The sequence below is a fragment of the Pezoporus flaviventris genome, unplaced genomic scaffold, assembly GCF_033815535.1.
Source record: "Pezoporus flaviventris isolate CSIRO_AGI_PZ_B2104156 unplaced genomic scaffold, CSIRO_AGI_Pfla_v1 ptg000002l, whole genome shotgun sequence".
Classification (NCBI taxonomy): Eukaryota; Metazoa; Chordata; class Aves; order Psittaciformes; family Psittacidae; genus Pezoporus; species Pezoporus flaviventris.
In genome coordinates, this window is record NW_026892550.1 from 24,618,070 (window position 1) to 24,644,433 (window position 26,364).

Below are 26,364 nucleotides of genomic sequence, written 5' to 3' on the forward strand. Positions count from 1 at the left end.
CTCTAAGGAGCTGTTAATTTTATTTTTTTTCTTTCTAAGAAAAAAAGGAAACAAAATCTTTCTTACAACTCATTAAACCAGATTTCAGGTTTGAGACCTTGACTTTCAGTACTGAAACCCTTGACTATTACCAGCTAGCTCACAAATTTAACCAAATCTTTTGCACTAGAGTGGGATGCAGAGACAGATTAGTCTGAATTGTTAAATAGCAAAGCACTGATCTTTTTTCCACCTCTACCAATTGTGAAAACCCTGGCCTCACTGGGTGCCTCTGAATTAGAAACAGAAAGTTTGGCTGCTAGGGCCATTATGAAAAGCCTAACTAAGCCATCTCCTTTCCACTAAGAAACAAATTATTCCATCTGTAAATCCTATTAGCAGAAGCAGCTATCAAATACAGTAAATACCAATATATAAATGTGCTAGATATTTAAATGTGCTATACAATTAGTTTGTATAGCAATTACAATTACAATTTGTATATAGAAGAGTTAATAAAGTATTAATCGATACAGGTCTCAAGAACCTGTAACTAACAGATAAACTGTGTATATGTCGTGTGCTAATGAGATCAGGAAGGTGGTACAAGATGCAAACGTTTGTGAGAAGGGATTATACTCAATAACTCTATACTCTTAATGTGACCCAACACCCTATGACAGTGATGTCCTCCAATTCACATCACCAGATGGCAGATTAAGAGATCAAACTGGAAGGGAATCAATTTTAGATAAAAGGCTGCAGTAGCCGAGGTTAGTACTTGTGTGCAATTTTGGAGCCTATTTATTAGTTACTGTTGTCCTACTTTATTTTACTTTTTTTTTTTTAGCAGGTTTGTCCTATTTTTTACTGTTGTGGTCCTACTATTTGCTATTGTGCTATATCACTCTATCAACCTTTTAAGAGTCTCCTATCCCTGAAGCTTCACCCATCACAAGACATATAAGCAAAAGTAGTTCCATATACTGCATAAGGGTACAGCTGGACTATAACTGTGGGACTTCAGTGAACATACAAGCAGAAAGCAACCACAGAGAGAAATAATCACTGCTGAAGAATCAAGACAAAAATAATGTTGCACACTGTACTGGTGGAGTGAACCTGCAACAGTTACAGAGAAGTCCCGTTACTGAGACTTTACTAGAGGGGCTGTAAATTAAGTGAATGCATGAGAACACAATCAGAGCAATACAAACACCAGCAACTTTGCATTTCTAGTTCACAGAAGTTTCCTGGATTACAAGGCTGACAATATGCTCATAAACAACAGCAACTACAGTAAATACACCTTCTCCTCCCATTCACACCCCCTCAGAGACCATGAAGGATGAAGACTCATTTAGGCTTCCTCATTCTTTCATGATGAAAGAAAGGGGGGAAGCTTCACCTGACATTTACATCTCTATGGACGCTATTCAGCAATTTTGTGGGCTTTATGCATTCTAAAGTGTTTAATTAAAATTAGCAGTACTTAGTATTTAAAAAATAAACTATACACAGTTACAGTAAAGCAAGATTAAACTGATTCATATAAAATTATGAAAATTGTTTGGGAAAACACATGGGCTCTTAACCACTGCAATTCACAGCACACATCTTGGAGCAAGGTAACAGCTGACAGGAATAACTGTCACATTAAAAACTACACATCTTTAGCTGCATGTCAATGAAATGATTTACTAACAAGAACAAAGTGGGAAGGAAGTGGGTGAAGAAGAAGAAAGGTTGATACCTGTTGTCTTCGTTTCTCTTCTTCAATAGCAGCTTTGGCTTCTGCCTCTTTTATCTGTCCAGGCATATAAAATGGTAAGCATCTGTTGTAAACAGCAGCTAAAACTATTTTCTTACATAGTCATAATTACTCCTATGGAATTGTTCTCAGCAAAAATGAACAACACCTCCACCAAGTGAGCTCTTAACTTACTGAGATTACAAAAAATTCTTAGACAAAGCTGCTGGGTCTCACATTTGGAAAACATGGAACATACAATAGATGCTACATGGTTATAAATTGAACTTCTGACTTCAACTTGACAAGCTGAACTGACAAATATAAAACCTAAAAAGAGTAATTCGTTCACTAACAAGCAGAAAAATTCCCAAAGACAGTTATTCTAAGTTTTCAACAACTTTATCCCAATTCACTACTTTACCCATACAGGTAATTCCTATATATGTATAAATATATATAATTTACACACACATATTTCATTCCAAGTACTTTAAATGTTCCCTGACTACTAGAGCAAAATGAAACCTCAATATTTGTACCTAATATAACATATATTGGAAAATGCATAACCAAACTGCTTTAAAGCTTTTGGTGTAATTCAAGCCAAATGTGATTAAAAATATTCCACCATCACCAATTTATAATTCTATAGAAATGTTTTGCAGTGTTCAAGAAAGCAGGTTAAATGCTAGAAATCATGAAGAACAGTACAGGAAAAAAAAAAGTCAATATGTAAATACATGATGCACTTAGCTCCTCCATTCAGTTGTGGTCCTGCAACAACAAAAGAATGTAAAGCCTGAACACATGCAAAAGACAATAGCATGGAGTAGCTTCCATCTAAATTGATGCATAGCTAGGGTTCATCAGGTGACTAACAAGGCACACATTCCTGAAGAGTGGGAAGATACCAAATAGGGATAAACCATCAGTAATTATTTTTCATAAGACAAAAGCAAAGGCATAAAATGACATTACCAGAAGGCTGGTTCAAAACAGAGGGAAGTATTCTACTTCCCACGGAGTATTTGGCTAAATGTAGAAGTGCAATGCTACAGGACATTTGTAGATGCCAAAAGTTTATGTCAACTGAAGAAACAATTAGGTGTGCTAACAGGATATAAATCCAGAAGCCATTAAAAAGAAAGACATCAGCTCAATCTCTAAAATTGCCATAGTCACAGTAACAGTAGAAACAGGAAGAGTATACTGGGGAAGTATATCTAACTTATAAAAGTTAAATGTAAAAATAAGATTAATAACTTCGAAAGAAACACAGTCTTGATCCTCATAACTGCACAATTTGCATACTAACAATGACAGTAACTTAATAAATACAGTTTGTACAGGTGAAATTTGTTCCAAACAATCCACAATTCAAGAACTTTTGATGACTAAGGAGAAAGCACACTAGCCCAAGCTTTAGCACACTGTACCTCAAACAGTGTGCACTGAGGACAGGGTCAATAGAACGATCCTATTCATAGGTTTTCAAACATGGTTTTTAATTGCTAAACAATGTATCAAATAAAACCATTATTGAGAATTTCCTGAATCTAGAGACAATGACAGTCTCTCTTTAGAAAAGAGCTTTTCAGTTGTGCACATCTGAAACGGGAAAGTCTGGTGTAGAAAAGACTGCACAACCAGCTTCCCAGCATTTCACTGCCATCTAATGGCAGAACTTCAGCTCCAAATGAAAAAGTGACACACAAATGTGGGAAAAAAAGGAACAAAATTGCTCCTTTTTACATCGGTGTGATCATATTTGTATAAGATACATAGGTATAATATATATAGGTAGAGGGACGTTTAACTATTATACCACATTTTGGAAAAACATTTCTAGAACTATTTCTTTAATAAAAAGTACAGTAAAAGATGCACTTAGTTCTTCAGAAGTGCATACTCTAGGTGCTATACATGCAGAGTTTTATTAAGAGTTAACACACAAAGGTTTTAGAAACTGACAGTTAGTTTGCAACTATCAAAACTAAACTATCTTTGTAAGTGTCTGCAGTTTTTAACAGACTTCTTCCAGTCTTGACATTCTGTGTCTCTGGGTGACAGCATGAGCAAACTCCCCATTCTTCTGGCCCAGGGTAACTAATACAGTGTGACAGGATTACACTCTTCATGCTAGACAAGTTGAGCACTCACAGGCTGTAAAAATCTGCCCTGGAAAGGCAGATCTAACAATGACATGTGAAGTGGCCTGGCCCAAATCCTATAGCAATCATCATCAACAGTAATGATTTTATCATATAATTTAATGATCATCACTTGCTCTCAATGGAAGAGGAAAAAACCAGTTCTAACAAATTAAATAACAATACTGTTTTAAGGTAATATTTCACCAAGTTAACACTGTCTACAAACACTGTAACTCTCCCCACTAAGTTGAACACAATTCTGAAAAAGTAGCTGCTATTGAACTGCACATCTACTTATGTTGTATTTTCTGCTGGTATTGCCTTGAAAAATAATTCTGTATTCTTTTTCCCCTACTTTTCTTGAAGCACTGAGAGGAAATGACAGCTACAATGGATACATTACCTCAGATGCTTTCTGTTTCATTTCCTTGCATAATGCATCGCATTCCAGTGGAACTCTGCCTTCTTGTATCTTGCTGCACTGTATTTCCTGTAATGTATAATTTGAGTACTTTATAATCATTTCCCTATATAAAATGTTTAGTTATAATGTTCACTTCTTTATGAAAATAATTATAAAACATTCTAATTTAATAAAACATTGGTTACACAGAAAATAAAGCTAATGATGAAAATGTTATCTGAACCTCTAATTCTGTATTAAATTGTCCTTTTTTCCTTCCTTCTGGTAAAACAAGCTGAAAAGTAAGAATAAATCAAATATTCAGTTTCATTTATCCTCTCTTCTCTTTTCTCACTTGTTTGCCCAAGACAAAGTAAGATAACCTTCTGAACTCTGGCAGAAAGGGTGAGCATTCAGAGCCTCAGTAATTTCACTTACGTGCTCTTAACTGGTTGAGATTACAGGGCAAGGTGTGGAAGGAAGGAAGGAAGGAAGGAAGGCGTGGGAGGAAGAGGGAAATAATTCTCACTCACACTTCCTCCCCCGAACAGTGAAGGGAAAACAAGTGGTTATCTGTAAGCAGAGACTGTAAAATCTGTACAATCTGAAGCACTTGTTCTGTATGTATCATCCTTTCTCCTGCTGAACACCCCACCTGCAAGACTCCTGGTTGCACAAGACACTTCTCAGAGAAGCTGAGAACTCTGGGGAACCAAAACCTGTTTTGGAGGCTCAGAAGTTAACAGGGTCCCAATAAATAATTTAAGCACCTTTTAGTGAAGCCAGATAATTATTTTTCACTAAGTCATTATTATTTGCCAAGACTTCACAGCAATTTCTGTTCTTCCCCTCACAATACTATGTAGCTATAATACACTTGTTACATTACTTTGTCCTTTATCTTTGTTAGAAGCTAGGGATTGCTGATGTCTGTACTTGCTTCTAGGTTTGCAAAGAACCTTAACTAATTACATTAGTTAGGGATTCATATCATCTGTGCTTTTTCCAATTCACATAATTATAAACTTCCCCAATATAGTCAGAAAAATGTATTTTTTCTTCTCAAATCACTCCAGGTCGTCTGACTGTTCTCCCATTGAAGCTATAGAAATGTAAGTGTGCTTGAAGATAAAGCTATTTTAAGTCATGCAGCGAACATGGTTTAAAACCAACAGGATTTTATATTCTTCAGTGAATCTTTTGATATTGCAACCCAGATCTGTAGCTGATGTAAACTGCTCTACTAGAATAACTGGACCTACTCTAACCTGCACCAGAGCAAATTCATCCACACAAGTCCAGGAACATGCGAAGAATGATGCAAAAAAATGCATCATTCTTAAAACTGTAACTTAGAAATGTACCTTTTTCAGTCTCTTGCAGGGACATCGGAGTTTAACCTTCTGGCTGCAGTTCAGAGGACAGCTACCTGAATGGCAAACCTCTTTACACCGGTGACCACAGGGCAACTATAAAGAACAAAACACAGAAACAGAAACCCCACACCAGTAAAAGATCATAAAATTACAAAGAATCTATGAATCTATGAACATAGAAGCTTAACAGAAAACTCATTCAGTTCATCAGGTTTTCCACTTGTGAATTACTTTTGTTGCTGTTGTAGCTTTTGGCAAATGTTTGGTTGTTACTTGCTTTATTTCAGTTCCTGCAGAATGATTCATCTTTTATTGGCACAGCTTGATTAAAAATCAATTTGTCCTTTGGAATGTTTCAGGCACAGTCATCTCCACAGTAATTCATACAGCAATTACCCTAGTTATCTATACACTGGCAAAATGTGAGTAGATAAGGTAAAAAGAAACTGAAAACTGAAATTAAGTGTACTGTAGCAACTTGCAGATCAGACAGAGTCAACGAGAGGGAAGAATCAGAAGCAAAAAACACCACAAAACCAAATTTTGCATGTAAGAATCTTCTGAACTATACAAAAGTCAAACACAGGTCACCAATATTCTTATGTCCAAAACAATTTCACAAAACCCCAAATTTCTGCATTTGTCAGAATTCTGCCATCTGAGAGATACTTTTTTACTGCAAGTGCAATCTTTAACATTTTAACATTTATAATGAAATATTATAATTCTATTACTGTGTTAACAATTGAGATACAAATTTAAATATGCCGTTAGGAATGTAGCAGTGCTCCCAGAATTATGAAGATACAAGAAAGCAAACAGATTTTTTCAGTTACTGTTAGAACTTGACTGAAAACATCCCTTGCTCATACACATGCCTGTAAGAAATCTTAGCAATAATGATTTCTCATTTTCAATTACATAACCCAATACTGTTAATAACTGAAGGTGGCATCTCACATAAGACATCTAATCAATTTAGCAGCAGCTTTAAATCTCCAACCTATTTAAAATGGCACTGGATGGTGATCTTTATTAAAAGTGAAATCTCACCTCTTCACTGTCATCAAGAGATTAACACAACTTGGAAAACGCTGCAAGAAATATCTTTTTATAGTTACTAAGAATTGAAAATGCATACATACTACATGACTTCATCCACAAGAATGAGAATACTTAAGATAATTATAAACCCCAGGTGTATACTCTTCTTGTTGATTAATAAATTGGGATTCGCAGAAGTTCACTCACTGAAGCTGGCTCAGCATCTAAGCAAGTATGAAACACATACCCAAACAGAACACAGAGTTTTCTAACAAAAAATTACATAACAGACATACAGATTTGCATGCCCATGCCAGTCACAAGCCATTATTACATGGACAGATACTTTGCAGTTTAGGCTTGGGTTTTTTTAGTCACCGTTTCAGAACATTTCACACTGGACTAGAATGAACCTTTAAGTCACCACATTTAGTCCTGAAGTCCAGTTCTCCTAAAGGCAGGAGGACTTCACTTCCTATGATCCCCCTAGGACTGGATAAAGTCTTACCAGGAAGATAATCCCCCATTCTTTCTCCTTTCTATTGTTTAACTAAGGAGACTGTTCCAGGAGCATACTACAAGATGCAAGAGCTTTTTTTGAACTTCCAGCTAAAGTTCTAAACCCCTTAGCTCTTATCCTCACATTGAAATATTCCTCTATTGTCCTCCATAAAAGGCTCTTTATTCCCATAATATTCCTTTCACTTAATTTCAGCCAGCTTAACACAATGTTTCTTGAATATGGTAGCCACAACTGCATGTAATATTCTAAATGACACCTCAGCAGGAAGGACTTTGTACAATGCCTTAACTGCACCTCATTCTTAATAGAATACCTTCCCCAATACATCTTCAGCTTTCATTTGCATTTCTCTGCAGCTAATCATGTTGTAACAATAAGCATTTCTATTGTTTCCCAGGAGCTTATTCACATGCATGGTCTTAATGTTCTTTTCTGTATCTAACAACAGGCCCCAAATATATGTGTTATGGAGATGCATTTCTCAGTACCTTACATGCAGTTGTCACGGCTTGCCAACAGTCTACAGATTTTTATTAGAAAATTCCAATGTTTTTTGGAGCCATGGTCATTACTGAAAACAATGTAAGGTCAGGCATCAATCCAGTGTTTGGGAAAATTTCATCACTGCTAACATCTCTTGTTCCAACTTTTCATTTAGTTTTGTTGCTGTTGTTTTGGGTTCTTTTGGGTGGTGGGTTTTGTTGTTTTTTTTAATAATAATAAATACAAGCAGTTGTTTCCTTTAGCCCACTTTCATCCTTGTATTAACCCTCTTTTGTATCAGAACTAGATATTCAGTAAGTAGGACTGATTCAATTGCTCTGCTGAAGCCTTATATGGTAGATCTGATCTCCTGGCTTTATCTAGAGGGGAAAAAAATAAATTGGTCAAAGAAACAGTTTAGGTTTGTTCAGGCACAAATAAGCACCAGCAAATCTATTCTGTATTTTGAGAAGATGAGGGGAGAAACTTGTCTTTAAACCTTGTATGCTACTGAGGTCAGGCTACCAGTCATAATGGCTAGTGACCACGACCTTTGCAAAACCAATTTATTACTGCGTGACCTCTGCACAGTAAGACAGCCCTTCTCCTGGCTCCCTGTGCAAAGCATCATACACAATAACACAGTCCAGTCTCACCTCCAAGTTACCACATGCTGGCCAGAACAATCCACGGCTAGAACTGTTACTTCCAGTTTATTCTTCCATAATAATTAAACACATTTCCATTTATAGCGTCAGAGACTAAACAGTCTTATAACTGACATGTCAGAGCTGCAAATTCAAGACTGTAACCCTCACCTCAACCTTCACATGCAGCTGCAGTGAAATTCTTACCAGTGCAGCAGAATTTGCACAGCCAGAGATATGCTTAATCCAATATTGAACCCCAAATTTACACATTAGTTCTCTGCACAGAGCTATACAGGTTCACATCCGCAGGCATGCAGGACAAGAATGAAGCAGGCAGTGTGACTTTCTTTTTACTCCCTCTGATGCAAAACCAGCATTAAAAAAAAAAAAAAAAAGAAAAATCAAGAGGAGCAGTGAAATGAGTTTTCTGATCTCAGAAAACAAAACCAACGCTGCTGCTGCTTCTGCTCAATTCATGAGGCAGTGGGAAAGGATTCTTTTGCTTAAGTGTCCATGATGAGCTCCTTGGCACTAAACCAGAACCCCCTTTAGATCTTTTTCACCATATAAGATCTCTTGTCTTTGGATTAAAGACCAAAATATGTAGGCTTTATGTTTAGCATGGGAAGGACTTTAAAAGAAAGGGATTTATTCTACAGCTCTGAAAACAAACAAACAAAAAATCCTACAAGTATTTTTCCCATAGGCAATGCATCTACATCTTGACATTATGTGTGATGATGATAAAAGTCATCAACATTTATGGAGGTTTAACTGATCTCCACCAAAAGGTAATAGACAACCTGTCAATATACATCTGATAATAAAGAAAATAACCTGTTAATAAAAAAAAACTTTTGAGCACTTTTGAGCAACAGTCCTATTGTGGCTCAAGCCCAGCTGGTAATTCAGTACCACACGGTCTCTCTCTCACTCCCTCTCCTTCCTCCCCTACCACTCCCAGAGGGATGGGGAGGAGAATCGAAAGAATGTGACTCCCATGGGTTGAGATAAGAACAGTTCAGTAACTAAGGTATAACACAAATCACTGCTGCTACCACCAATAATAATAATGATAAGGGAAATAATAAGGGAAGAGAATACAACTGTTCACCACCCACCAACCGATACCCAGCCCGACCCAAGCAGTGATCTAGCCCTTCCGGGTAACTGCCCCCAGTTTACATCCTGGGCATGACGTGCTGTGGTATGGAATACCTCTTTGGTCAGTTTTGGTCAGGTGTCCTGTCTCTGCTTCCTCCCTGCTTCACCTCCTCCCTGGCAGAGCATGAGACTCAGAAAGTCCTTGGTCAGAGTAAACATTACTGAGCAGCAACTAAAAAACACTGATGTTATCAGCGTTGTTCCCAGGCCGAAAGTCAAAACTACAGCACTGCACCAGCTACTAAGACGGAGAAAAATGGCTGCTACTGCTGAACCCAGAAGTCCCAAAAACTATGTACAAAGATAAATTTATCACTTCTAAACAAAGGGGCAGAGGCTTCAGTTTAAAGGGTGGCCCTGCTTCCAGAGGTCTTATGAAAATCATCGCTACTTAATCCAGACACTGAGGAAAACCCTCTCCTTATGGACCAAAGCTGTGCATTTGCCTTTCAAAATTAAATTTTTGCAACCCACATTCATTTTTAAGGTATGTTTACAGAATTCCATTATATTTCCAGAATGCGTAATTAATTTCACTTCTTAAAAAGATATGCTGCTCTTAACATGTATGATACTGTCTCCACCACATTATCATGTTAAAATGAATTTATCCCAATCATGTCCCATATTTCACATCAAGACAGTAAAAGAGTGCACAGTAAAAGTACACTGTATGGTTATTTTGTCCAAAAAAAATACTAGTTACACAGAATAAAGTTTTAAACATAACCACAAATACTGATATGAATACATAAAAGATGAAAACTGACACACTGTAAAAGCTTCTATGTAAGAACTGCCCCATAACATCTGCAAAGACGACAAGAATTTAATCACCCCTGATTAAAAAAAAGTTAAATTTCCTTCAACAGGATATTTTGGGTTTGCTACCAAGCAAGAGAAAGAGCTTTTTAATGAAAGCATCTCATCCAATAGCTGTGACAATATAAAGACTTTGCTTACCCTGAAGCAGAAAGAAAATGTGAGCTGTACTGTATAATACTAGAAGTAATTTTTGGTGTTTTATACTGTAGCCAAAACAAAAGCATGAATCTTTTCAAGACTTTCAAGTTCCTGTTGTATTTTTTCAAGGCATTAGACAATGTAATTGATCTTCATAATCCCCAAATGTACCATGCTACCTGAAATTCAAACACAGCAATATAGTGTCTACCACAATCCATTAACCAAAAGGAAAAAACATCTCGAAACTAAGACTTCAGTAAAATACTGTATTGCACTGAACCTAAGTCACACTATGCTAAGTTTGGTGGAGTGACACTGCATACTCATTTTCAGTGAACAACAACTTCACTAAACTCTGCTAATGACCACCCAAGGTCAGCTTCTAAAACTCCCACAGAACACTGATTTGAAACTTACTTGAGGCAGTCAGGACTACACACAAAACATTTCAAATTTAGTTTTGGGGACACATATTTGTAAACTTATCCATCTTTTGGCCAAGTTGTCTGCAAGTTCTTGTCATAAATCCCCTCAATGGACTTGAGTTATATTTGCTGAGAAGAGACGGTGGTGACAGTGGCAGGGTGATGTCTGACAAGGCTGCTCCTTCAAATTGTGTTTATCAATGATTCCTTTAAAAGAGAACTATCAGCACAATTTCTGTGATGACACAGCTAGTGGATTTTCCCAAAGTTGCAGTGTATTTTTAAAAGAGATAAAATATTCCCAGCACTGGTCAGTATTCACAAAAAAGGGAACTAAATTCTTCTGAACAAAACAAAACAAAAACAAAACAACCAAAAAAACCTGAAGCAGGACTGTACTAATACTTTTATGCTTCATAAAAACCAGTCAGAGCTAGAATCACAGGAAGGGAAGAGCATATATTTTTACATCATTAATTACACTACAAAGATTCTCTGAATAGCAGAGGCTGCATAAAACCTCAAGGTTTTCAAGGCATCTCTAAGAATGAGAATTTTAGAGTTAAATAAAAGCTTTATAAAACTGAAGCAGCCTCTGTTGTCCTAAGCTTTTTTCACATCCCACTGAATTAAGTAAAACAAGACATCTGTGGAACAGGGCAATTCTGAACTGCAAGCTGGAATTCAAGAGCACTACTAGATGGATTTTAAATCCCAGACTGAGTCTTGTGAATATGTCCAGAAAAATCACAACAGTTACATTAATCAAAGACAAAGATGAGATATGGGAGGGAGAGGGAAATCTTTGAAGAGAAGCTTAGGACAGGAACACAGAGTTCAAGTTAAGAGATTATAACAGCTCTTGAAAATAAAGAGGGAGGAGTTTCAGAGCAAATAAACTCAAAGTAACAAAGAGAGAAATGGAAGGACAAAATTAAGAGGTAAATGGACAATGAAATTTATGTAAAAGTATTCCCCTGCCAGAAGACAGCTTTCAGACATCCAGATGAGAAAATGTTGACAGGCATATTTATTTACAGAAAAAAGTCATCAGAAAGGCAACTACAAGGGCAAATAGCAGAGGATACAAGTAGGCACAGCCTTCCTGTTGGGGTTAACACAATCTTGTCTGAAAAACAAAGGAACAGAGACACAAACAAGCAGGAATCCTGTGAACTTTTGCATTTACCCAAAACCAAGTTTTCTTGTAAAGGCAAGGATTCAAATTCAATGCTTCTGACACTGGAAAATAATGATCCAAAAGAAAAGCTTTGAGACTACATTTATTAGGTTAAGGCAGAATTCAGAACTACAAGTTATGAATGATGTAAGAAGACAGAAATCTCAGACTAGAGGACATCATAGGTAAACCTGTATAAGGGAACTGAGTGGAATCAGGGAAGGAGAACGGGTTGAATCAAATTATGAGTGCCAGCTAAATATTACATGAGACAAAGAGACTCAACTACACAGTAAAAGGCCAAACCAGAACAACAAAACAGTAAGTGATTATGGGATATTTTTCTTCAGTGCAAACATCTTTGTCAGAAATCCTGAGAAGTTTAGCAGTGGAAACATTTTCCAAAAATATTCCTGACTATTTCTTGTTTTCTACTTCATAAATTTTCTAACCCTGCAGTGTGAAATGGAGTGAAGAAACAGATACCACTCTGGCCATGACTAGAGAACAAACATACAATAATGACTGACACCTAGATTTCTGAAAGCATGCAAGCAGCATATGATAATAGTACTGGGAGGGACAAGGAAGCAGTCATTTCACCCATCCTTCATATCCAGTCATGGATAATACTGCTGTAAGGCAAATCCTGAAACATGTCTAAGCTCTTACTAATGAACATTTGGTAGCTTTTCCAACCAGCTCCTCTCCAGTTCAAAAAGCTTTATTACTCAGAAGCTATATTTAACATGAATCTTCCTTAATGATGCCTATATACACTGGTTCATAGTCTAAGCATCATGCAGTAAGGATAATTCTTCTCGTTTATAGCAACCCTTTAGATATACCCAGATATAATAGAAAAATTAACTGGCTTGTCTATTTCATGCTACTTAACATAGATTTCATTAAGGCAGCAGGGCATTATTAACTCATCTCACTCATTAATTATAAAATTTACCCTCCCCAAACTGTTGCACAGACAGGGATTACCAGACCTGCACTGAGACATGAAAAACTGCAAGCAAAATCCTCAGTATTTTTTTATAATCAAACAGCATCCCATTATTTTGAAGATATAAATTCAAGACCAGTTTTTAACCACATTACAGGACACACTCTTCTACATTCAACCTCATCTGCATGCTTAAAACATTCAAGCCATTAATGCCTTGGAGACAAATCTCTGATCATTCAACATAGCCTTCTAATTTGACAGCAAGACATTAAGAACTGTCCTCTTGAGTACAGTTCACCAACCACCTTCGCATCTATCATAAGGCATATTCACTTAGGCTAAGCTTCTCTAGCTTGTTTGGCCTATGAAACTGTTTCAAAAGCCTTACAAAATTCCACACACCCATCAAATCAAGTATTTCTTTGCTAATATGGCTTACCTCTTTTGGACACTGATTTTTGCAGGAAATAAGAAGTTCCTTTTCTATTAAATCAGCACTTGTTAGTTTTCTGTAAAAGGAAAGACGTATTTGGGATAAATTCCAAATTAAAACCAACAAAAGTCAGTATGATTAGGGGCATTTTTAAAGTATATCTCACTGTAAAGGAAAGTACTTTCATCTGTCCACAGTCTGTGGGACTAATATAAACTACACCATTTTACAGACAAAACCACATGAATTTAGAGGATTTGAGGTACCTTAAAGAAAATGCACAAAGAAGAACATACATGCATGGAATGAATGTTTTCAGAGCAATACACAAAGGATAATGCTTAAATCCACAAGCCTTGTACTTAGTAAAGCCTAGCTTACCTTCTAGCCACATACATGATTAAAAAGGAATATAAATGATTACTAACACATTTTCCAATTAACTACAGTTTGAAGTGCACCAGTTGTAAAGACTCTGTACACTGACTACATTCATTCTAATTCTTGATATAAAATTCTTTATTTACTATAAAAGAACCACACATAGCTCAGACATTATGTAGATTACTATATATTTGCATAATTCAAAATATTGTAAAAATTGTTCTGCTCATGAGACTCTATACGTTTGTAATTTTAGCAGTAACACCAAATAAAACACTGACAAATTTTAAATAGAAAAAGACCCACCAAATTATGAATTAAAACTTTCAGGAGAAATTTTATAACTTGCTATAAGAGTATCTCCATCTCCTAACATTTCATATGGTTTCCAGTTAGTACCATTCAAATGAAAAGTTAGATGCAGTTCTGACACTTACAAGCATTCAATATATAGTATTGACAGTTTGCAGTGGCACTTTATTTTAAGCATCTGGAGACACGACGGGCAATCCCCAGGGTGACAAGGCAAAACACATCGGTGAGGGCAGCCGTGCGGCCGGGGCTTGGTACACTCCTCTTCACACTGCAAACATTCTGGACCTGCCTAACAAAATTAAAGGAAAAAAAAACCCTAAAGTAAGTGCCAAACATTTGTTTGTTAGCTGCCATCAATAACCTTTTACAAAGAAGAAAGAGTTGGGGTGGTTTTGCTAAGGGAACACAGATATTCAGTAAGATATTCCTCAAGCAAAAATAATTATTAAAATATGCTTTTAAAAGAAAAGCAGAAATGCCAGTGTTTGTCAGTCAGAGAAACAGTTCCATTTTGCTTCCTGGGCATAAAAGGATCTTCTAATATTAGTGCTTTGGAAAATTGCCATTAAGCCTGTTCATTCTCTATGGCAAATTGTTAGAAGTAATTTCATGTTCAGAACTAACTTTTCCCACCTACCATGTCATTGTAATACTTTAGTCATGACACACTGCTCTGTAATACAGGGGTGGGGAGATTTGTTTGTTTGCTTTTAAGAGGCAAGCTTTCAGTCATTCTATTTCCGTACGGGTACAATATTTTATATAATCTTCCATATAGCATTAGCTATATGGAGCTGCTGAGGTGTTGCTTCTGCTCCATACACTACACTAAGTCTACAAAAGCTGAGGTGTCATCCACATTCTAGGTGGGTGCAATCAACATCAGCACAGTAGATCAAGCTCAATTTCTATTTGTATTCTTATCTTAATAACTTTTCCAGAACCCCAGTCTGCAAATACACACAGATTGATCATTACGATTTACCAACTGAACCTACTACATAGCACAGCATTTAAGGCCTGCCACCACATTTAAAAGCTCAGTTTTACATAAGTTAAAGACAATTTATCCAAGACTGAAGCTACAGCAGGCTTCCCCAAAAGGGCTAATTCCACGCCAACAATTCACTTTATGCTGCTCAAAATAAGGGCGTAAGTATATAAGCCTTTAATAGTTTCCCCTCATTTTCTTCCAGTTGCCTTTTCTTCTGCTTCCACAGTTGAACAATTTTTGCTGAAGTTTAAAAATGAACTTTTATACAATGAGCATTTACAAAACCTAACCCCTGAAAATTCACATCTAAGACAATAGCAACTGAAAGCAACTACAAAAGCGTGATACAAAATTTAACAGTACATAAAAGCAAACAGCTGGCCTTTCTGCAACATTTTCTAACAACATGCAGAGGAAACCAAAATTCCAGACAGAAAATCACTACTCGGATGTACAAGCAAGGAATTTAATCAGCCCTTTTCTGACTACAACTGCAATTTAGTCTACCAAAACAACAGAACAAAAGCTCTAAAGGTCAAAACCAACTTGAGTTTATAAAAAAGTCAAAGAACATTGAGGCATTAGATTTACCCATACTTCAAATGTACACAGATTCCAGGTTTTTGAGAGCCTATTGCCTCATTCAAATGGAGCTAGGAATAATCCTGGCCCATTCACATTTTAATTGGTTTAACTGAAGCAGTAGGCAGACAGCCTTTCATAACTGGAGATGCTTAAACAACTGTCACTCTTAGACTTTACTGATGTCACCCTATTGCCGTAAGTTATTCCACAATTGCACTAACAGCTCATACTCCTCAGACAAAAGTTCCACAATCATACAGCTACAATATACACAATTATTAGATGACAATACTACTTCTATAATTGGATTCCACAGGGATACCATCCTATTTAAGTTAAGAATGTAACAGTAAGTTAAAATATATTTGTTTTGTACCCAACTGAATGCTTGCTCAGTTTTCTAAGCACCCAGAGACTTGTAACATTTTCTTCAAGTAATGCTTTAAAAACTTAAAAAATTCTTCTCCTCCAAACCACGACTCTCTCAAACCACAAGTTATGTGCTTTTTGCCTACTCAAAACTAAAACAATTTTCAGCTTTGTAGTTACTTTTTTTTTGTTTCATATTATCTTCAGCAACTTACCCCTACATCACCTTAATTGCATAAATGACACTTTCTAATAGACACTGATAAACACGAGTATCTTTAAGAAGTCTTCACCTATTCTGCAACGTTTTCAAACTGCTCCTCTAAAGATTTTCTGGCCTCCTCAATCCATTTAAAGCTCTCCTCAGTAAACAGTTTCCCCAGTAGACTGCAAGTGCGTTTGTCGATAGGCATTATCGGTAGTTCAGTTAATCTTGACAGTTAAAAAAACGACTTCAGAAAGACTTGTCAAGGGTGTTAATCAGGTTTTGGTGAAAACAAAGTAATGCACGTCAATATAAACCAAAAAAGGGTGCAGTATTTGCAAAATATATAATACTGTCTCAGTTTTATAGTCTAAAGTAGTACAGATTATCTATATATCACAGCATCAATAGGAACAGAACACAGGCAAGTCTCCCATTGGAATGTAGAATAGATCCTGTGCTTTCCAGCTTATTTATTTTCCAGTTAAAACTGAAAACAATTTATAAAATACATAAAAACAAAAGCAAAAAGGAAATCAACCTACCTTCTTTCCATCTGCATTACTGTTCAATTTAGTAACATGATGACATTCTTTCATACAGGTATGATTCTGACAAGCCAGAAGCCGCCCACAAAATCTTTTACATGAGTAGGGATTTGCAGAGTGACATGGAAATGGACTAACCTAAAAGTTAAAAATAAATATATTTAAAAAATACATTTATATAGATAGTGCACATATACACACATGCTACACGTGCACTGTGTGTGATATATACATATACACACAGGGCTTTCACAGGGCTAATTGTGTTATGGTCATCATAAATCCAAATCATTTTACAATTCTACAAACAGAAAACAACCTGGAGGCTTGTTACCAACTCTATCAAATATGACCCCCAGGAGGGGGAAAGGGAAGAAGAAATGGTTCTATGACAGGACTAGGATTTATGTCTTATGATATATTTGTACTTTTTAATTTGATGTTAATGCTCCAGTTAATGGAGCTTTGCAGTACTATTTAGAGTAACTATTTAGAAGCCTTTAATCTTCATTGCTACTCAAACAGAGTGAAAACTCCTAACTTGGTTAATTAAGTTACTTCCCTAAAGTTGAACAAGTCCCTCCATATCACAAGTATGAGAGGAAACTGGCTGTTTCCATTTTCCAGCCATTACATAATATTCACATGAAAAGAATTAGTTTCTGTGATGCTGTCAAAAAAAAAAAAAAATTCTATCATGATAATTTCACAGACAAAACCAGAAATTATTTGTGATGTTATTACACAATAGGCTAATGTGACATAACTCACTGTGACTAGATTAAGGGTGTGATTTTGTGTTACAGTTTAAGATGACAGAACAGATTTGCACTGTACCCCTCTCTTTTCTCTCTTCCAAATCTACAGTCTTAATTGCACACTCCTACCACTTACTTTGAACAAGTCCTACCACACATCTGTCTTTAGAGCAAGACAATCAAAATGGAAGAAATTAATAGGAAAAGCTTCCTTGTGTTTTGCGAGGTTTGCAAGTGGATTGGTCGTACAATCAGGTGAGCACTGGAACTGAAATGAGAGAAGAGAGAATGGTCCCCCACAGGACAGAGTGAGGGACATTCTCCTTTCAGCAGTGTCCGTGTTGATTTCCCTCAATCCTAAAGCAAAAATATACAAAGTTGGATTTTAATCCACTTGCCTATAAAAATGCTTTCTAGCCTTCACCCAGAAAAAAGACTTGTATTCCACATCAAATCACTGCAAAATCCAATTAATTTCACAAGACTTCCGAACTCCTCATCCTGAGTCACCGAGACTCCATGAACAGGAGTCTGCATGCCATGCTGAAGACCAAGCATGGAACACACAGGAGAAAACCCTGAAGCTATCAGGTCCAAATACTCTCACATGCCTATGTCAGAGCTGAAGCTCATTATGCCGGCTAAAGCACCAGTACAGCCATAGCAAGTAATCTGAGTGTTCAGTTCATACAACCCCCTGCAAACATCCTACAACTCGGTCTCTGATGGCTTATACCATCCCGGTGACCAAGGAGCAAAAGCCAGTAACAGGCCTAATAAAAAGGGACTGAAGAAGAGAATATACCATACCCAGTGAACACACACTAATTACCAAAGCTTTTATTGTTCCTAATATCCTACCCTTTCTCCTCCTCCTCCATCTCCTTCCTCTGCCTTCCTCAGAGTCACAGCTTTCTTTCAGTAGCAACAGAAGTAGCCAAAGGACGATGGGAATTAAGGGAATGAAAGAAAAGTTGTACTAAACATGAAGATCTGCCACTGACCACTTACTTAGCTTTCCCTGCTTCCTCACTACCATTCCATTTTTTTATGACTACTGCTTTTGGTGTGGCTCAGGCAGTGACAGCAGATAAGGGGAATAATAGTAGATTAGATCTATGGTTGCACAGTTCAGCCACAGTGATGAGACCTTTTACCAGAAGTTAGTCTTCTATCAGATATGGACACAACCACCAGTGCCAGTTAAAGTGAATTAGCAGAAGCAGATAATGCCTTCTAGTGGCATCCCTCAAGTACACTGGATGCAATGCAATGTTGAGCAAAGCCAGGGTCAGTGGAGCATGCAAGCCAGCAAGGCAACAGTGGCAGCTTTCAGACAGCCAACTATGGAGAGCATCCCACCCCTCTGGCTATGCAGCATAGCTTCAGCTTGCCCCTCTTACTGACTTTCCTAAGTCTTGATACTAATAAATGGTAAGTCTTCTGGAACCAACTGACATGGTAGCAACAAATAAAGGAATTTCAATTAATTTAAACCTACATTATGTTTTCAAATTTTGTTTTAACTCCTTAACAAGTCAATCTGTTGTGGATATCAGTAACTAATCCAAAGGACAAAAAAAGAAAAAAGGTTTTGGAATGCATTTCTGAAATGGCTAAATGGAGGTTGCTACTCTTCCTACAAAGACAAATATCACAGAAGCCACAAACTCCAGGAGGCTGATGAGCTGAAGCATAACAAAAATGCAGATGACAACTAGAAGTATTTTATAAAATCTGACTGAAAAAAGAAAGAAAATAAGGAGGCATCATCATAAGAACACAGGTCTTGCACAGGATAAGGAAAGGAAGACAAGAAAGAAGGACAAGAAAATGTTCAGAAGCTTTCCAGCACATCTCCCAGATGCTTAAAAGCAACTAACAGATACATCAACCAGCGTATGAAAATAAAAATCAAGTACAATCGGGCAGGGTAATTTTGGAAACATCTGTAAGATACTTAGCCATAAAGACGAATCTTATCAAGTTTTACATAATATTTTACCTAAAGACAGAGTAATGATCTTCCTTCTATAAATGAAACACTAAAAAAAAAAAAAAAAGCTTTTCAAAAAGCTAGAATAATAAAATAATAAAACAGCATTTAATGCTCCTACCGAAAACCCCCCAAACAAACCCTATTCAGCCTACAAAAAAAAACAGAAAAAGAAAAAGCAAGAAGAAAGAGTTCTATCTGCTAGGGTACAGCAAGACTGATATTACAGGATATTCAAAACAGTCATCAAGGAAACAAAACCAGAACATTTTCCTTCCCCTACAATGTTAATGAAATGAAGCAACTTCAAGATAATTAAATACAGTAGATGAACTAATACTATCTCCAGTTAAGATTTCCCTGTTTGTCCTAGTTTACCCTGCGTGGGATTTAATTAATATTTCCCCCCCCAAAAATGGATTTGGAACATAAACATTAGCTCTCATAATCTAAAAGACTACATGCATGCTACTGCTATAAAATGCCAATGCTTAGAGCAGTTCAAAGTAAACCATGAAGTTTTCATTTTGGGATGGCAGCAACTGTTGATGATATGTGATTTTTCTGACAGACAACCTGAAACAAAATTGAGAACTACTTTTAAGCACCTACAAATCCAAGAACAAAGAGTTTTAAATTTTTCTAAATATCTATAAAAACATCCAAAACTTACATGGAAAGAAATATTTAAAACAAGGCTGTACACTGTAGCTAAAAGAAATTCTATTTTTAGCTAAACCTTATACCTCTACTGAACACACATTTTATACAATTACATCATCTGAAAAGTAGTTTTAAGTCTTCTGTTTCAAGTGATAAATTGCTTGTTCTAAATACCCAAAGAAATGTAAGAGCTCAAATGAAATCAATCTCCTAAAAATAAATGCCAAACTGAAATTAAAAGAAAAAAAAAAAAGAAAAAAAACACACCACCACACAGATCCCCAACAAAACAGCCAACTCCAATGCCTACACAAATCAAAATTATTGCTCAAGTAAAAATACAAACACAGTAAATTTGCTTATTATACAAGTCCTGAAGTATTTGCTTTTATTCTCCCTTCCTACTCATCACCTGCAGACAACCTGGTAAAATACAAGATGACTATAACTAGTTTCATTCCTAGGTCTTAACTTTTATACCTCCTCCATCATAGAATATACAACAACAGTCCAAAATAAGCAGCAACATAGCACAACTATTGGCCCCTCTTCACAGCAAAACCTTGCTTGAGAAAATTGCTACTTTCATCACTTGTGAAAAGTCCACATTTCCCAGTGAAAACCCCCTCAGGGGCTGAAACCTACTATAGGAGGGAAGTGTTCAGAAATACACACAACTGTTTTCTCTTGTTAACAAAAGTAAATTAACTTAAACAGGGGAAGTTTAGATTGGATATAAGGAAGAAGTTCTTTACTGTAAGGGTGGTGAGGCACTGGAATGGGTTGCCCAGGGAAGTTGTGAATGTTCCATCCCTGGCAGTGTTCAAGGCCAGGCTGGACAGAGCCTTGGGTGACATGGTGTCCCTGCCCATAGCAGGGGGGTTGGAACTACATGATCTTAAGGTCCTTTCCAACTCTAACTATTCTATCATTAGTTTGAGGCAAGATCACTTGTAAAAGCCAATGTAGCTGTAAAACACTGAACAGACTTTAAGAATTTTTTCCTTTCCAGAGATCTCAATAAAACATAAAAAGATACAAGACACATAAAATACACTGTAAACACTCCCTCACACATACATTAACAAATCATTCTTTTTGTTGACTGATGTCAAAATCTCAAATATTAGCACATGTAATTCTATGCCAGAAACTGCTAAACTTCAGCAGGAAGGAAGCACTGCGCTCTTGTGGCCAAGAGAAGGAACATTTAATCTAGAATAGCATCAATAAATAATTACAATCAGGCATAGACTAAGGGATTTTTCCTTATTTTCTATACTGAGCCATAAAGAAGACATGACCCAAAGCCATTGATTGATTCTGCCAAGACTAACATGCAACAGAGAAGGGATTTTTTTTTATTAATTCTGAAATAAGTACTTATAAATATGTAGTAATTGGAACCATTTTCACTAATAAGAACCACCATATAGTCCTCTGTTACGGAGAAGGACATAATCGTCACAACAATGTACATCTGAATAGCACCAAATCAGTAACATTGTCTAGAGTAATTTATATATTGGGTCAATTGACCACAGGCTATATTTTGTTTATACATAAATTCATGAGAGTTAGGATGAGATTTGACTATGTCCTGTCACAAAACATGTCACTGACTCAATAAAACACTGGCTGATACACCTTCAAGTTTTACTGTAGAAAACAAAACCAAAACCCAGTTGTTTCAAGAACAAATAGGCACACTTGTTCTCTTCATCCATTCTGAGTACACATTCTTCTTTAGCAACCAACAAGGTGTCAAAATAGCTCTATGGAAGCTGTACTCATGGCTTTGCTGAATTAATAAATGCCCTGTACAAACAGACTGTGGACATGTAAACTTTGTTAACAGCATTTGTAGATGTTGCCACCGCATAATTGAGCCACCATTGCAACACATACAAAAAGATTATTAAATAAAAAAGGGAAGGGTGTCTTTAAATATCTAATATTTGTTCTTCAGAATTTTTACTAGCTTAAAATGCAATTAGGTTTGTTACAGTATTATTAGCTATGCTTTGACAGTGTATTTTATTCAATTTGATAGTAGATTTTATGCCAGACTTAATAGTAGACAAAGCCATAATAGCAATAGGGATTTTTTAAAGATTAGTTTACCAAAACAGAGAAAAAATGAGCTGACATTAGATTTCCTAACTTTTAGAAATTACTGTGAATAATGATGATGGTTATTTAGCTTCAAGGGTCACTTAGATTTTCTTCTCATGTAAGCCAAAACAGACAATGACTTAATCCAAAACTGGAGAAGGCTGCACACCAGCAAGACCAGCTAACAAGTAACACTAAAAAAGTTTCCACGACATTGTCTGATTTCATTCATGCATGCTTAGATCCAAGTCACATGAGAATTTTAATTTCCCACACTATGCTCCTTATCCTTTTATAATAAACATAGCAGTTTCTAAGACTGAGGAAAGTGTGTTACAGGAACAGAATAATAACTATAGAATGAAGGGAAAAAAAAAACAAACAGAAGTATACACTGAAAAGAGCTCTCAAAAAAATTTAAACACTATTTAAACTATTTTAAAACTGCAAGAATACACAAATAGCTTCATAAATCTTGAGTTTAAATTTCTGTCCAAGAGTTCAAAAAAGTCAAATAGTTATATATTCTCCAAAAAGGAACTAAAATATCTTCCCATATGTAAGCCCTTGTGATAAGGTACTTCATTGGTTTTAAAATACGAAAAAGCATATATTTCTCTTAAGACTTTTTTTCTTTTTTTGCAAACTGACAAAGTGAGATGTCCTTCATATTCCATTTTAAAAGGCAGTTTCCATGACTCACCTCATGCTGTCCAAGACACTCCCTGTTGAAGAGAGAAAAATCAGATTTAGAAAGCACATATCTTTGATAAGGGACTTAAAACGGTGACAGTGCTTTTCACACAAAAATAATGCAATCTATATTCAAAAAGTGCAAACTAAGAGAAAAGCATCTATCTGTGCAAATCAATGCCTTATCATTTTCAACAGGTGTTTGGATTACTGTATGATGGCAATCCCTAAACAATGTCTCACATGCCGATTAATTACAGTTGTATATAAAATTAATAATTTTTATTTTAGAAAATTACCAGAATTGCTTCCAAATATCTTCTCCTTTGTGTCAGAACTAGAATAATCTAGTATTCTTATGTTTATCCTTTTAGAATGGTCTACCATTCCTTGAAAGAACTCCACATTGATCAGAATTGCGAAGGTATTAAATGCTGACTCATTCAAACACTGATCTCCTAAAACTTAAATCAATCCTTTGCTCAATTCATTTTGAAAAAAATCAACATTTTCTTCCTACCTCAGATTTCATATCTGTCATCTCTTTCCCAAGTATTATTCCTGACAACTTCTTTAACATAAAGCTACAGATGGCCTTTAGGACAGCAGGTTATTAACAAAAGCTATCAGTCTTCCACCTAGTATGAGAAGCAGATGCAGCACAGGACCCTGTTCTTCACTCTACACAGCCCAATTAGCTTTCCAATATAATCTTCCCATACCCAAGCTAATTTGGCTTTTAGGACCTCTGCATTCCACTGTAGAATGTTTCTGCTCCACTACAATGGAAAACTGCTCACTTAGCCTGATTGCCTTCTGCCATGTAACTACTAAATCTATGGATGCCAGATTTCCCATAGCAACTTTGCATTCAAGTTGAGAAGCAATGGTGTCAGTTGAACTACTAGAGGCATGAAAAACTGGCTGGACACTATCAGTCCTTTCATACAGTGAGCACACACTACAAAATCGCCTATTAGACAACCACCAGTGCTCCCAGTTTTATGAGAATGGCATTCACATAGGCTTTCTGCATCTGAAGAGGAAAATACAGTTATTTTCATGTCCACCTCTACAAGAAGATAAAATGAGAAAAATATCTTTCCATACCAAAACTTTCTTTTATTTGTCTTCTTTTTGATACTTACACTGGTATAGGAACCTCACAGGGAGGGCATGGTAATGCAGTTTGAATAAAAGCTGGCTCAGATGGCTGTTCCCAAGGACCTGCAGACTGATGCTGAGAGCAAAAGACAACAGTAATTGAATACAAAACACAAATCGAAGTATCTGCTTGACCATAAAGAAACCTGTCATCTGAAGAAATCCCAGTTCTAATGAATCCACATACACAACATTATAATTTCATCCTTAGCACAGTTAAGGATAGAAAAACAGAGGCCTGTGGTCCTGCTGCTAAAAACCAAACACAAAGCCACACAACAAAAAAAAAAAACACAGCAAAACAATTCTAAGCATTTAATAGAGGTAAAAAAAAAAAATAAATATTCAATTACTAAACAAGTTCAGTTATCGTCATGCAGTGCATACGTCATGTTTATTGATGCCAAACAACGTCTCATTTGTAACTCGTGCAAATTTTGATCATTTAGTAAATAAAAGTTAAAACTGATTTTTTGTTCTTATGTTAAAAGTAATTGCTTACATTTGAAATTAAACATTTGCAACACAACTCCGACAAAAATCAGTTCCTGAGTAACTACAACTACTGCAAACTGCACATTCAACTATATATATTACAAAATTAATTAGATAACAACAAAGGAGCTAGAATCACTTAGTTTCTCACTTAAGCAGTATGCGTACCTCTGTGCTTAATTATTTATTTACTCTGCACTCCAAAAGCCTCCAACATAAGGTTAAGGTCAAACAACTGTTGCTCATGCTTTTGAGCACAAATAACACACCATTTTTCATTGTTTACTTACTGAACCCCTTTGCTTCACAAGTGCTTCATCATGACAAGAAACAGGGCACAAGTGGCCACACGTTAATGTTTTCTGGCAGGACTGACGACATGGAGGACACCGACCAAAGTGACAGTAGTGTTTCTCCTGGGTAGGGTGGTGACAGGTAGGTGGTCGACTGTAGTAAAATCAAAGAATGAATCAACATGACAGCAAGAAATATTACAGCAAGCAAGCTACAGTCACTGGACAATTATGCTCAAAATAAAAAGAATTGAGATGAAAAAGTTACTGTTTTTAAAATTAGTTTACTTATCACCTTCAGGGGTGGTTAACAGTAGAGTAAAATTATACAGCAGTTCTAAATTAAATTAAAATCAATGTTGGGTTTGCCTATTCAAGCAGCTATTTCAGTCCTACTCTGTGCTAAGTAATTTGGCTTCACCCCAATAGAAAATATTCTTTTTCCTTTTGCTAGCCAAGTTTTCTAGGCAAACTGCCCGATGGAGGTACTTCAGAACGTACCAGAGATGACTTGAAGAAGTGAGTGGGACTACAGAATAGGAAGTGCTAGGTGGGGCAGAACCTCCCCCTTGACAGCTGCTCATGAAACCACAGCATCAAAGAGGTATCCGACAGCAAGGATTATTGCTAACCTCCATCTGCGCAGTCAAAAATACAGAACACTGAGAAGTACTATCTGTAACCAATTACAGAAATACTTTTTGCCATTTAATGTTATATTTTACTGTTCTCTGTAAGGACACTGAAGAACTAGAAAAACACACACTTTCTATACTGACCTGCACAGCTGTTTGCATCTGGGAGGTTTGATGGTGCGCTCTCTACCACAGGGCACTTTAATGACAGTTTTTCCACAATTGCATTTCACATCTACAGTCTCTGGACATGGATTACAGCTACCTAAAAATAAATACATTAACAATATGATGACCTGAATAAGCTACTGGCTATAAAAAAATGGTAACTAAATTAACTCTGAATATGCACATTGTATAATTGTCCTATAATAGATGAATGTTATTTTTTTTATTTCTGCTTGGTTTCAACTCCTTCCTGGGAAAGAGAATTTCACCATTCTTAGAGAACGGTAATAATAATAATAATCTAGGTTATTCTACAGATGTTGACTGGTATCAAGTTATAAATAATCCACCTCTCACATTTTAAAAAGAACACCCAGTCATTTGGATTACACAACATTTAAGATTTGTTAATTATATTTCAGCTTTACAAACATATGAAGACATGTCATCCTTCATCTATATTCAAAAGATAGAAGAGAGACATTGAAAAACTG

General features: G+C 36.2%; 1 protein-coding gene across 1 annotated transcript in view; it reads right to left on the minus strand.

The window, feature by feature from the left end:
* Nucleotides 1-26,364, minus strand: part of NFXL1 (nuclear transcription factor, X-box binding like 1) — a 47,375-nt gene that overhangs the window by 6,756 nt on the left and 14,255 nt on the right. Inside the window, exons 12-21 of the mRNA XM_061472019.1 lie at nucleotides 25,847-25,967; nucleotides 25,065-25,221; nucleotides 24,264-24,355; nucleotides 23,126-23,147; nucleotides 16,888-17,028; nucleotides 14,312-14,478; nucleotides 13,497-13,566; nucleotides 5,653-5,757; nucleotides 4,289-4,375; nucleotides 1,733-1,786 (exon numbers count right to left, since the gene is read on the minus strand). Of these exons, the coding sequence (XP_061328003.1) occupies nucleotides 1,733-1,786; nucleotides 4,289-4,375; nucleotides 5,653-5,757; nucleotides 13,497-13,566; nucleotides 14,312-14,478; nucleotides 16,888-17,028; nucleotides 23,126-23,147; nucleotides 24,264-24,355; nucleotides 25,065-25,221; nucleotides 25,847-25,967 (1,016 nt within the window). The remainder of the gene's footprint in view (nucleotides 1-1,732; nucleotides 1,787-4,288; nucleotides 4,376-5,652; nucleotides 5,758-13,496; nucleotides 13,567-14,311; nucleotides 14,479-16,887; nucleotides 17,029-23,125; nucleotides 23,148-24,263; nucleotides 24,356-25,064; nucleotides 25,222-25,846; nucleotides 25,968-26,364) is intronic.